At 33.0% G+C, this 14,550-nt stretch overlaps 2 protein-coding genes across 3 annotated transcripts; one reads left to right on the top strand and one right to left on the bottom strand.

The window, feature by feature from the left end:
- The first annotated feature begins 576 nt into the window (after positions 1-576).
- On the top strand, positions 577-8,978 carry rabepk (Rab9 effector protein with kelch motifs). Of its 2 annotated transcripts, none has more exons than XM_051110855.1 (7): positions 577-686; positions 910-1,000; positions 1,081-1,235; positions 3,175-3,330; positions 3,944-4,342; positions 6,686-6,835; positions 8,031-8,978. In XM_051110855.1, the coding sequence occupies exons 2-7, from the start codon at positions 948-950 to the stop codon at positions 8,231-8,233; spliced, it is 1,116 nt and encodes a 371-aa protein (XP_050966812.1). In that variant the 5' UTR covers positions 577-686; positions 910-947; the 3' UTR covers positions 8,234-8,978. The 2 variants fall into 2 exon arrangements, with proteins under 2 accessions (XP_050966812.1, XP_050966813.1); XM_051110856.1 differs by having other exon boundaries at positions 599-1,000; positions 3,944-4,117; positions 4,193-4,342.
- Positions 8,979-8,987: 9 nt separating this feature from the next.
- On the bottom strand, positions 8,988-13,988 carry LOC127165899 (endoplasmic reticulum chaperone BiP). The gene is made up of 9 exons (XM_051110854.1): positions 13,821-13,988; positions 12,876-13,032; positions 12,218-12,449; positions 11,990-12,127; positions 11,791-11,903; positions 11,289-11,679; positions 10,953-11,190; positions 10,696-10,863; positions 8,988-9,712 (listed from the first exon to the last, which is right to left on the bottom strand). The coding sequence occupies exons 2-9, from the start codon at positions 12,989-12,991 to the stop codon at positions 9,147-9,149; spliced, it is 1,962 nt and encodes a 653-aa protein (XP_050966811.1). The 5' UTR covers positions 12,992-13,032; positions 13,821-13,988; the 3' UTR covers positions 8,988-9,146.
- Between the last annotated feature and the right edge of the window lie 562 nt (positions 13,989-14,550).

Here is a 14,550-nt window from a genome sequence, read left to right on the forward strand (position 1 = left end):
CATTTCTTAAAAGCCTTTATTAACATTAACTCCAAAGCTTTTTATTAACAGCAGATTTTTACATAACTGCATGTATTTATTAATTCTTACTATATTTCTTTATTTCATTTTTATATAATATTTGTATATTTTATTTTTATATTTTCTTACTATATTACTTCCTATAATAAAGGAATTACTATTACGTTGCATGTTTTTATGCTAATTCATTTTATTATTTCTATATATTTGTATATTTATTTTAAGCATAAACAAATTATTTTTAAAATATATAAATGATGAAATCTGAAAAAAAAAAGAGTAAAAACTCATCAGACTTTGTGTATTTCATGTTACAGCTGTAAGAATACTTTCTTCATATTTTGTTCTGTGATCAATTCTTTGTTTTATTTGCCTTACTCTTTTACTTTTACGCAAATATAAGTGAGCTATAACAGTTTAGAGCTGTTTGAAGAAATAAAGTTTTATTGGTGAGGAATGTTTTATTGTATTTTATACACTCGTCTGGTGTAGTTCTGGCTTAGGGGTGCCACGATGAAGACCTTTATTATGAAATCACTTCCGGTTAGACTGTCATCAAAATAGCGGTTTTCACATTAACTTCTCTCTCTTCCTTATCCTGTCCACCGGTGTAGTGCTCGTCCAACGCGTGTCCATCATCAATCATAACATTTATTATTATAAAGGTAAACCGTTTGCTGTGGAGGAAATGTGGCGTGACGTCATATCGCTCGTGTGTTGCGTGTAGAGCACGTGCTTTTACGTCGCGCTTTCACGTGATGATAGCAACGGAGCCGGCGTCCATAGAAACGGGCTTCGATAAATCAGCTCTCGTTCAATAAATGCTCGCTTTATTCCTATTGCACAAGCCGACTATAACACATAAAGCTGTGCTGTGTTTTTATACAGTACAAACTCTCGGGTGATGGTTTGAAGGTCACGGGCTGATGGAGCTGCTGCCCGTTCTTGACCCGCAGGAGCGGCCGCAGAGCAGACACTGGTATCAGCTGTTGTCAGTTGCTGTGATCTGTGTGTGTTCGTGTGTGTATGCTGTTTCACAGCTGTCTGTGTCTCTCACAGGTATGTTGTGGTGCCCACAGGTGCCGGGCCTGGTGTTTGTGTGGGTCACACCTGCACATTTCTGCCCTCAAGTGATGGAGGAAAGGGACGGATTGTAATTGTTGGTGGAGCCAATCCTGATGGCAGCTTCTCTGATTCTTACTTTATCAATCTAGGTAGTGCGCTCACATCTGGCATGCTGCATGAGTGGGGTACAAACTGGAGTCCTGTTACAGTTCTAAAACAATAAAGGACAAATCCAGTGTTCTTAAAGAGACAATCTGCTGCTATATAAACTAGGAAACGCAGGGAGTGACATGCAAGTTTTGAGAAAAAAACGGTGTAAAAATGTCAAATAATCAATAAAATTAATTAAATAAATGTAATTTAATTAAGAAATAGATAAAAATAGATAAATATTTTTAATTATTTTAAATCATTTTAATTTTTAATTATTGATATAAATAAATACATTTAGAATAAATATATTAAAATAGATTAAAATAAATACATACGCATTAATACATGCGTATTAAATACATTCAATAAAGTAGAGTAAATAAGAAGAAATAGAATAAAATAAATAATACAATTAAAATAAATAAATTAATGAAGTAAATAAAAAAAATAAAGAATAAAATGTTTTTAATTCTTTTTACTTTTTAATTACTGATTTAAATAAACGTAAATTAAATAGATTAAATTAGATTAAAATGAATACATATATTTATTAAATACATTGCATAAAATAGATAAATAAAAATTAGAATAAAATAAATCTTGTTTTTTATTTATTTTTATTTTTTAATTATTTTACTATTTAATTACTGATTTTATTAAATACATTTAGATTAAATTAGATTTAAGTGAATACATACATTTATTAAATACATTTAATAAAGTAGAATAAATAATAAGAAATAGAATAAAATAAATAATATAATTAAAATAAATTAATTAATGAAGTAAATAAAAAAATAAAGAATAAAATGTTTTTAATTCTTTTTACTTTTTAATTACTGATTTTATTAAATACATTTAGATTAAATTAGATTTAAGTGAATACATACATTTATTAAATACATTTAATAAAATAGAATAAATAATAAGAAATAGAATAACATGAAGAATAAAATTAAGTAAATACATGAAATTAATAAATAAATAGAAATTAGAATAAAATATTTTTTTCATTCTTATTTTTTAAATTATTTTACTTTTTAATTACTGATTTTATTAAATACATTTAGATTAAATTAGATTTAAGTGAATACATACATTTATTAAATACATTTAATAAAATAGAATAAATAATAAGAAATAGAATAAAATAAAGAATAAAATTAAGTAAATACATGAAATTAATATATAAATAGAAATTAGAATAAAATATTTTTTTTATTCTTATTTTTTAAATTATTTTACTTTTTAATTACTGATTTAAATAAATAAATATATTTAGATTAAATTAGATTTAAGTGAATACATACATTTATTAAATACATTTAATAAAATAGAATAAATAATAAGAGATAGAATAAAATAAATAATAAAATTAAGTAAATAAATGAAATGAATAAATAAATAGAAATTAGAATAAAATATTTTTTTGATTCTTATTTCTTAAATTTTTTTAACTTTTTAATTACTGATTTAAATAAATATATTTAGATAAAAATAGTTTAATTTAGATTCAAATTAATACATACATTTATTAAATACATTCAATAAAGCAGAATGAATAATAAAAAAAAGAATAAAATAGAAAAAAAATGTTAAAATGTTTTTTAATTTCTTATTTTTTAAATTATTTTACTTTTTAATTACTGCTTTAAATAAATAAATAAATGTAGATAGATTAGATTAAACTGAATCACAATCTGTAATGCATAAATGCATTAATTAATAGTGTACAAAACTTATTTGCAAAGTATTGCAATGTTTTTAATCAACATCAACATTTTAGGTTAAATTTATATACATTTATAAACTGTATATTTTAAGTGTCTTTTAGAAGTTAATTGATAAAAGTACAAATATTGTGTGCAGTTGCTCAGTTAGTCGAGCTTATAAAATCAGCAGTTATAAAACATATTGCCTTGTGTTTTTATGCAGATACTCATGAATGGGACATTCCAGACTGGGACGGGCTGCAGGCACGGTACGAACACTGCAGCTTTGTTCCCGAGAGCGACCCACAAAGTCTGTGGGTGTTTGCTGGAGCAGAGAAAAACGGGAACCGCAACTGTGTTCAAGTGTTGCGCACATCAGGTTATTAAATGCTGAATATTAACATGCAAGATGTGTCATGCATGATGTGCACTACTAAAAATGTTAGTAATAATTAAGGTTTTATTGTTTCTGAAAAGTCTCTTCTGTTCAGATTGATCAAAAATACTGTAAAAATTGCAAAATATTATTGTAATTCAAAATAGCTTTTTTCTATGTGAATATCTGTTAAAATGTAATTTATTTCTGTGATGCGGAGCTGAATTTTCAGCATCATTACTTCAGTCTTCAGTGTCACATGATCCTTCAGAAATCATTCTAATGTGCTGATCTAATATGCAATATTATCAACTGTTTTCAACATTTTAACACATTAGATCAGCATATTAGAATGATTTCTGAAGGATCATGTGACACTGAAGACTGGAGTAATGATGCTGAAAATTCAGCTTTGATTGTAATAATAAATTACGCTTTAACAAATATTCTCATAGAAATTAGCTATTTTAAATTGCAATAATATTTCACAATTTTTACTGTATTTATGATCAAATAAATGCAGACTTGGTGAGCAGAAGAGACCTCTTTCAAAAACACTAATATAACTGAATCAATCCAAACGATGCTGTTATCCATAATGCTGTATTTTGTGCAGCTGACGCTGAAGGCCGTGGTTTGTGGCAGACGGTCCAGGTGAAAGGAACGGCTCCGTCAGTCAGGACGTACCATACAAGCTCAGCTTGTGTTGGAGACAGACTCTATGTGTTTTCTGGAGGAGACGCTGGAGCTTCGCCTGTCAGCGATCCACAGCTCCACGTCTTTGATACGGGTCTGACAAACACAGTAGATTTCAGGACTTACTCAGCTAAAGCATGCATCACTGAGATACTGTGTTTATTTGCAGTCAGTGCGACGTGGCTGCAGCCGGAGTGCAAAGGGACGCCTCCTGCGCCTCGACAGGGTCACGTGATCACAGCCGTGGGTTCAGGCATCTACATACATGGAGGAATGGCAGGAGACAAGTTCCACAATGACATGTTCCTACTCAACACCGGTGCGGCAGCATGATCTCACAGATGATTATTAAATATATGTTTCATTGTGCAATAAGAAGTGTAACATTTACAAGCACAAAGCATCAAAGCATCTGGGTCATTCCGTGTCAGATCAACCAAATTTCAAATTTCTCCGGCTCAGAATGTTGATACAATTCTAATTTCAACATTATTTGTTCTTCAGACATTGTTCTTTAAATACATCACAAAGTGACCAACATTTGGTTTTCAACCACTGAAAATGTGTAATATTCAAAAATCTGAAAACGGAGCCTCACTGAGATCCCCATATCTCTTGGACTGAACGATGTAGGGCCTTGAAAATTAAGATTCCAAAAAAGTAAAGTTTATGAAGAACTAGAATCTAAAATCATATTGCAATATCTTTATTACTTCATGAGTTATAGGCACACAAACCTTGAAAAAAGAACATTTATGGCACTCATACAGGTATGTTCAATGCAGTTGTCTTGACAGAAAGAAACAAGATATATCTCCAGCTTCAACATTATGTGTTCTTCAGACATTCCTCTTTAAAAGAAAACAAGTCTCATATTTTTTCAAACTGACCCGCATTTGGTTTTTGACCACTGAAAATGTGCACATTTTAAGCCATATTGAAATTCCAATATCTTTGGAACTGAATCTCATAGGGCCTTAAAAATAAACATGGCAACAAGAAAGTTTGTTAAGACCCAATATGTAAAAGGGCACTAAGATATCTTTAATATTTCTTGAGTTACAGGCATGCAAACAGTGAAGAAAAACTTGAAAATGCTGTTTCTCCATTTTTGAATGGTCACCATTGGCACATAATGCAACAAAGACTGATAAAGTCAACACATTTTACTAATAGAACTAACAATCTCTGTGTAAAAATAACATTATGATGCTGCCGTCTTTCTGAAGTCATTTTACCCCCCGTAGCTTGACTCCGAATCTAAGGTGAAAATTGCCATTTTGACCTCCCTCTACAAAATAATGTATTACTTAGTAAATATTCATGACAATTAATATTTTGGGTTTTATCACTATACATGTCTATCTTTTTTCATAAAAAATATTAGCAAAATCAAAAATTTGAGTCGGGGACCTCTGGTTGAGTTGACACAGAATCATCTTAATACTCAAGCATACAGTATTATATGCGTTACACCACAGGCAATTTAATTTTTAGAGTTCTGTAAAGAATCCAAATATTTCTCAACATCTTTCTTGAAAATAATTTTATTTAACAAAAAATGACATTTATGATTGGGTTTATGACCAGAGAACAGACGCATGTTTGGTACTCACTGAGTTTGTGCTCCTGTTTTCCCACCAAACTGATGTCACTTCCTGGCGGATGATGTCATTAAGGAAGTGCCCTTTGTTTTCTGAACAAAGAAAAAAATACTGAAAGGACAGGAAGTGATGTTGAAAATATTAAAACCTATAAACTGTTCGAAATTAAACTCTTTATCCCACTGTTTCATCTTTAATAATTAGAGCTTAATATTATATGTACAATATTAAATTGTTCCTTTGATCAAAGCTGAATTTTCAGCATCATTACTCCAGACTTCAGAAATCATTCTAATATGCTGATTTGCTGCTCAACAAACATTTATGATTATCGATATTTAAAACAGTTAAGTGCATTTTTTTCAGGATTCTTTGATGAATAGAAAGATCCAAAGATCAGCGTTTGTCTAAAATAAATGCTTATGTAATATTATACACTATACCATTTAAAAGATATTATTTTGATTATTATTCTACTTTTATGTAGCAAGAATATTTAAATTATTCAAAAGTGATGATGAAGACATTTATAATGTTTAAGTTATAATGTTTTATAATATAAACGTTTAAAATGTTAATTCAGATAAATGCTGTTCTTCTGAACTTTCTATTCATCAAAGAAACCTGGAAAAATTCTGCTCAGCTGTTTGCAACATAATAACAATAATATATGTTTGTTTGTTTGTTTATTTGTTTGTTTGTTTGAGCAGCAAATCAGCACATTAGAATGATTTCTGAATGATTGTGTGACTAGTGATGATGCTAAAAATTCAGCTTTATAATCAGAGGAATAAATTACATTTTAGCAGATATTCAAAAAGAAAACAGTTGTTTTAAATAGTAAAAATGTTTCAAAATTTTACTGTTTTTTTCTTTGATCAAATAAATGCAGGCTTGGTGAGCAGAAGAGACTTCTTTAAAAAATATAAAAAATCTTACTGTTCACAAACTTTTGACTGGTAGTATATAGAACTTTTTTCTTCATTTTTAAGTAGAGACTGAAGTGTCCTTGTACATGTAGTTGTATTTCATTATTTTCTTCTGTCATATTCTTTCAGAAACTATGAAATGGGAGAAGGTGAGAGCTAAAGGCGACATACCACCAGGAGTAGCAGCTCATTCGTCTTTAACCTTTGGGAAAAACATCTTCATTTTCGGAGGAATGACAGCAGACGGAGCCACAAACGCCATGTATAAGTTTCAGTGCGGTACGAACTCTCACACTTATTATAACAGCTCAAGATTTTGCAGCCTTTTGAATAAATATTCAGTATATATCTTGATTTACCTCATGCTGTCATACTGACAAGAGCCTGAGACTTTTCTAAATAAAAGCACATTAAAATGTGATTTTAGCATCACTATTCTTTCAGAGTAACTCCTTATTAAAGTCTTGTTTTAGTATCGAGATACTTTTGTTTTTATTAATATGTTAATAATAAGTTTTTTTATTTTTCAGTTTTTGTTTACAGCATTTTAAAACTATTTTTAAAAAAGTTCGTATCTAGAAAGTTTTTTTTAAGTTCTGTTTCAGTTTTAATTTTTATTTATTTTAGTACATCATGTTAAACTAAATAAAAATTAGAAATTTTGTTTTGTCAGCTAGCAGAAATAAAGTAAGTTTAAGTGTTTTTTTATATTTAATTTTATTCCACTTTTATTTTAAGCAGTGTTGAGAAAAGTTACTTTTAAGAGTAATACAAAATTGCATTACTCCCTAAAAAGTAGCTAAATACATTACTTTTTAAGGAAAGTAACGCATTGTGTTACTTTTGTGTTATTTATTATTGCGTTATTATTGCGTTTTGTTTTTAAATCTGAGCAGGGTTTGCTTGTTTGTTTTTAATATAAAAAGTTCTATTTTTGGCAAATGTAAAAGCCCTTTCACACCAAAAACCTCAGGCTGAAGCAAAAGTAAATTCATGTCTGTACAGTAAAATGCAGAAGAAGAAAATAAAAAAAGAACAAATGTTATTTTATCTTGAATGGGATTAAATACATAAAAGATAACTGTATTATTTAACATTTAATTATTGCAGGTTTGCATCATATTCTGAGTTACATTTCACTGTTTTTATTTACTTTGAGGAATACTGAATGCAGGAGAGCTTTCAATCAAGAAATGGGGGGGAAAAGTAACTCAGATATTTTCTTGTAAATTAAAAAGTAATGTTACTTTACTAGTTACTTGAAAAAGTAATCTGATTACATAACTCATGTTACTTGTAATGTGTTACCCCCAACACTGATTTTAAGTAACAAAAATATCTCTTTTATGGTTTTGGTTTTATATAATATAAATATAATAACCCTAACGTGGCCAAAAAAAGCCAGCTGTGCACATGTCTTTCTGTATATCGTCAGAACATATGAATTAAAGCGATTTCTTACCTCTACCTGCAGACAAACAGCGCTGGACGCGGATGAAGTTTGACGGAGATCTTCCTCCCAGCAGACTGGATCACTCCATGTGCGTAGTGCCGTGGCGTGTGAAGACGCCTGAAGAATCACGTGATGCAGATGTGGTGCATCTGTGCTTCATCTTCGGAGGAATGGACACTCAGGGCATCATATTCAACGACTGCCTTGTTACTGTGCTGACGTGAACGCTGGCCTTTAATATTCAATAAACCTCTTACAGCAGGTTTTAATTGCAGAAATTATCAAAGTTCAGTTCATTTCCTGAAAGTCTCTTGATCCTGAATTTGAATCCGTTTTCAGCGTTAAAACTATAAAACTAGATTTTGTAATTCTTCACCATGTTAGGTGTACATGTCAAATGACAAAACAGGTGTCTATGAGAATTGATTGTTTTTATACTTGTTTGCTTGCTGGATTTATATAAATGTAATCTGCGCATTCATTTTGACTTTGTACATATTTGAAAAATTTCAAACTTCAAAAAAGTCAGTTGCATTTCTTTAGTTTTTATTGAAAACCATCAACTAAAAATAAATAAATATTTTATGTTTTACCCTTGTTGTAAGCATTAACCAAAATGCAAAGAGAATGTGAACATGGGAAAATCTTAAAATATTTTTAAAGTTAAAAAAAAATATTTATAGTTATTCATTTAGAAATTAAATTTAAAAATAAAATAAAATTAATAAAACTGAACAGAAAATTAAAAATAAAACTGAAAAGTCGTAGTGTTAAATGTTTAATAAATTGGTTTAAAAAAAAAAAAAAAAAAAAAAAAAAAAAAAAAGCACCATACCCTTATTCCAAGTTTAAGTTCTTATATAATATTTATAGAATTTTTTTATACATTACTTATTTACATTTCAAACAAAAACACCATTTCTGTGACATTTAAACATCAAAAGAGACACCCAACTATGCTCATTTTGTATCAAATGAAGAGAAAATAAGACAACAAACGCAACTCTCTAACGCTTCCCTCAAGTCTTTCCCGAAGAGATTCGAGGCTTTACGTTCACTCATCTCATACAAAAGTGTCCGTCGTGTTCAATATGTACACCTAGAGAGGCAACGCGACAGAAACAGAGTCTGGACGGTCTACAACTCGTCCTTGTCGGCCTGCTCGCCGCCCTCCTCTGGCGGCGGGCCGCCAGCGCTGCCGTACAGCTTGCTTACGATGGGCTGCACGACTTCCTCCAGCTCCTTCTTCTTAGCCTGGAAGTCTTCGAGATCCGCATCCTGGTGAGACTCCAGCCACTCAATCTTCTCCTCGACCGCCTTTTCGATGGCCTCCTTGTCTTCAGATGACAGTTTGCCGCCCAGCTTTTCTTTGTCCCCGATCTGGTTCTTCAAAAAGTAGGCGTAGCTCTCCAGCTCGTTACGGGCGTCGATGCGCTCCTTCAGCTTCTTGTCCTCATCAGCGAAGCGCTCGGCCTCGTTCACCATGCGCTCGATGTCCTCGGGCGTCAGTCGGTTCTGGTCGTTGGTGATGGTGATCTTGTTCTTGTTGCCCGTGCCCTTGTCCTCAGCGGTGACGCGCAGGATGCCGTTGACGTCAATCTCAAAGGTGACCTCGATCTGAGGGACGCCGCGGGGAGCCGGAGGGATGCCGGTCAGGTCAAAGGTGCCCAGAAGGTGGTTATCCTTGGTCAGTGGACGCTCACCTGGAAAGAAGAAATGAAAAATTAGAAACGGCTTAAAATGTAACAAAATAGGGAAGAAACAACTCATTTTAAGTGTTTTAACACCTTATCCAACTTAAAAGCTTATCTTGGGGAAAAAAGTGCATATTTATAATTTTACACTATCATCAAGTGAGATTTTTATTTATTTTTCATATTTTGCTACATTTGTTTTTGAAAGTTTATTTATTTATTTGTTTAAACCTGAAAAAAAGGCAAATTAAAATTTAAATCTAATTTAGGTAAAACTAAACATTTGGTTTACAATGACTTAATTTGGCACAACATGAATAGATATTCATGTCTTTTTTTTTCTTTAAAGTTTCTTCAGTTAAAAAAAAAAAAAAAAAAAAAAAAAAAAAAAAAATCTAGTTTGATTTAGTTTTGTTTAAATCTAAAACAGGCAATATAATAAAGAAAAAAAAATAATAAACTGGATAAAATATCATATATGTATGCATGTTTGGCTAATTTCATATATATATATATATATATATATATATATATATATATATAAAAGCAAAATATGAAAAGATAAATTAATATAAAGTAATGTAAATGAAGTATTTTTAAAAGTTTTTTTTAAAAATCTGAATTAGTTTTTTGTTTGTTTTAAATTTAAAAAAAAAAAAATATATATATATATATATATATATATATATATCTTTACATCATTTAAAATCCTTATTATCAATCACCTTAATAAAATAGGGTCATAAATGTAAATATAGGCTTACAGAAGCTATTTTCAAGTGAGAAATGGCTTAAACGGCTTAAAATGTAACAAAACATGGGAAAAAAAAAAAATGGAAACCATTTATCTCATCTTTATAACCAAATCATTAACATTATTTTAATATGACATATGAATGAACTAAATAAAATGAGTCATAAATCTAAATGTAGGACTAATTCAGTAAGATGAAGTAAACAGAGTCAGTTTTGAGTCTGAAAGTGTCACTCACCTTCATAAACTTTGATGGTCACAGTTGGCTGGTTGTCAGAAGCGGTGGAGAAGATCTGAGATTTCTTGGTGGGCACAACAGTGTTCCTGGGAATGAGTTTGGTCATCACTCCTCCAACAGTCTCAATGCCCAGGGTCAAAGGGCACACGTCCAGAAGCACCAGATCACCTATTCAACACATTTCAGTCAGTAACCATCTCACAAGAGACTTAGAGGTGCACTAGAGGTGTCCAACATTAAGTTGTAGATGGACTCACCGGTGTCCTCTTCTCCTGACAGGACTCCAGCCTGGACGGCGGCTCCGTAAGCCACGGCCTCGTCAGGGTTGATTCCTCTGGACGGCTCCTTGCCATTGAAGAACTCCTTCACCAGCTGCTGGATCTTGGGAATACGAGTGGAGCCACCGACCAGGACGATCTCATCGATGTCGGACTTCTTCAGATCAGAGTCTTCCAGAACCTTCTGCACTGGCTTCATGGTGGAGCGGAACAAGTCCTGTGAGGAGAAAAGCACAAAACATTGGTTATTCTCAATGCATTTATTTCAGTTTTAGTTTAGTGAAGGGTTAGTTGGTAAAGCAGAGCTTCTCTTACCATGTTGAGCTCCTCAAACTTGGCGCGGGTCAGCGTCTCGGAGAAGTCTTCACCCTCGAAGAAGGACTCGATCTCGATGCGGGCCTGATGCTGGGCGGACAGTGCTCTCTTGGCCTTCTCCACCTCACGACGCAGCTTCTGCACAGCACGGTTGTCCTTACGCACATCCTTGCCAGTCTTCTTCTTGTAGAGCTTGATGAAGTGCTCCATGACGCGCTGATCGAAGTCTTCACCACCCAAGTGAGTGTCTCCATTGGTGGCCACCACCTCAAAGACGCCGTTATCGATGGTCAGGAGGGAAACGTCGAAGGTGCCGCCTCCAAGATCGAACACAAGGATGTTCTTCTCACCATCCTTCTTGTCAAGACCATAAGCGATGGCGGCAGCGGTTCTGTGGAGAGCAACAAGATGTCCATCAGGGTTATTATTGTCAACAAAAGAACAAGACACCTTGAAGAAAACTACCTGTTTTGAAACAAAGCAGAAGTAATTTGATACTCACGGCTCATTGATGATTCTCATGACGTTCAGACCAGCGATGGTTCCTGCATCTTTGGTGGCCTGGCGCTGGGCGTCATTGAAATAAGCGGGCACAGTGACCACAGCATGTGTGACCTTTAAAAGAGCAGAAACGGATCAGATGTTGAGTTTCACTGCAACAGAGATTAGATGTTTTCTTTGTGCTGGAGTCAAAGCTTTACCTTCTTTCCCAGGTAAGCCTCCGCAGTCTCCTTCATTTTAGTCAGAACCATAGCAGAGATTTCCTCAGGGGCGAAAGTCTTCATCTGGCCTGATCCGATGTCCAGCTGGATGTGAGGCTTGTTCTTCTTCTCAATAACCTGGAAGAGACGCAGCAGGTGTTTAGCATTCTTCATTGAAGTCAAAGGCATGTATAGTTCAAATACAGTTCAAACACAAGATGTGTGTACCTTAAAGGGGAAGTATTTAATGTCCTGCTGCACAGACGAGTCGCCCCATGTGCGGCCGATCAACCTCTTGGCATCAAAGACGGTGTTCTCGGGGTTGGAGGTCAGCTGATTCTTTGCAGCATCTCCAATGAGACGCTCACCTTCGGTGGTGAAGGCCACGTATGATGGAGTGATGCGGTTTCCCTGGTCATTGGCGATGATCTCAACACGGCCGTTCTTGAACACTCCAACACTAGAACAAAAATGAAATAGTGTAAGATGAAACTCGTATACAAATTATAAATAGAGAAATATTTTGAACCTCAGCATTACAAGAAAAGGATTTTTGTATAGGTTTTATACATAAATTTATATCTAAAATAGTTGAGCATTACTGGAATATTAAATAAAATAATAAGCAATATATTATTAAATATAAATGAAAAAAATAATAATAAAAGTATAATATAAAACATTTTAAATATAAATAACATAAATACAATTTATTTTTACAAATTCAATTAAATAATTATAAATAAAAATTAATAATATATAATAAAAGTTAATAATATTAAATCTACAAAAATATAAATATACACACTTTTTTTTTTTTTTTGGTCTTGAAAATGAATTTTTATGACCCTGGGAACTAAGGGAATTACAAAACCCAAATTCTCACCATGAGTAGGTTGTCCCAAGGTCTATTCCAACCACTGTCCCAACACTTTCCTTCTTGTCGTCCTCCTCGGCAAACACGCTGCCGGCCACCAGCAGGAACAGGCAAAGCAATCGCATTTTGATGTTGATCTTGTGTCTTCACTGATTTCTATAAAGTACTTTAGAAATAAAAGTCACAGGTCAGGGCAGGTACATAATGAAGGACACATCACTTAGTGGATGGACAGATGAGTATAATCAAGCAATGCAAAAAATAATTATCTGGTAACTGTGTTTTAGATAGTTTAACCAAAAATGGCATTTACTGAGTACAGCTGCAAATACATACATATATATATATATATATATATATATATATATAAATAAAAAAAATAATAAAATAAAAAAAAAAAAAGTGAAAACACTAAATACACATTTACTAAAGGCCAAGTAGCAATGCAAACAATGGACAACATTTGTCCAAAAAAATATGAAGTAGTCATTCACTTAACCAAAATCTGTACTAGTCAAGAGTAACGTTAACTAGTCTCCAGTTCAACCTCGTGGGTGCTGATTCACTGATCATCAAGTCCTCATTTTTACTATTTACTCCAAACATTAATATTACGATATAATGCACATCTGGAAGACATGAATAATTTAAAACCCATTTGGTTTTTTAGATTAAAATCTATTTAAGATAAAAACATTGATTCGTTTTGTCTTACCGGTTAACGTTACTATCGAATGAATGAACCTCAGAAGCAGCAAACAAGACGCACTTATAAACTTTTTTTGCATTTGTATTTACAAAAACATATATTTTTAATCTACAAATTTAAGCAACCGTTTTCAACCGCTTCTCGAGACTATCCAGTCAAAACAGTTATAACGGCTTCATCTGATCCTGACAGGTTTTGTAAGGTAAATCGACGAAATTCCGAGTTTAGATGAAATATACTCTTACCTGATGACTGTTGTAATAGTCAGTAATGTCAAGGGCGTGGGTGCTGTCTGTATCTGTCGTGTCTTTCTCGCTCGTCTCTGTGTTTCTCGTGTTTTCTCTGAGTCTCAACTGTAACTCATGGCGCTGCGCTCGCCTGTATATAAGCCGTCACCGCTTCCCCGTCGTGGAGCCTCGCCATTGGTCGGAGAGCAGCTCGTTGGAAGGCGCTGATTGGCTGAGACCTACACGCTGGCTGATGCTGATTTGCACACGTACTGGTGACGGAGACGTCATCAGATGAGGCGAACTGTAACGATCTGATTGGTTCGCGTCAGTGTCAGTCTGTGAAGATTCTGGATGGGGGAGGGTCGATGAGCAGGGCTGTAGTTGAACCAGGCCAAAAAATCGGAATATTTTATTAAAACTTATGATTAAACACTCATTTACGGAGGTTTAGACATTGTGTGCGTTTTTACCTGCACTTTTACCTACACATTACGTATTTTATACGTAGAAACTCTTCTATTCTGCTCTTGTATGCTTAAAGATGCTATTGGGTTTAAATAGATGAAGAGTTCAGTTCATTTTCTATTGAGGAAAATTAAATGCTGTGTATATAAGCGAATGACTGTGCTTTCAACATGTCTAATTTACAAATAAATAAATGATGCATACCATTTTGTGATATTATAAATGCAAATCTGGCTATGACACCATTTATCAGACACTATAAAATTCAGGTGATAAGCTT

The sequence above is a fragment of the Labeo rohita genome, chromosome 5 (assembly GCF_022985175.1).
Source record: "Labeo rohita strain BAU-BD-2019 chromosome 5, IGBB_LRoh.1.0, whole genome shotgun sequence".
In the NCBI taxonomy this organism is placed as follows: domain Eukaryota; kingdom Metazoa; phylum Chordata; class Actinopteri; order Cypriniformes; family Cyprinidae; genus Labeo; species Labeo rohita.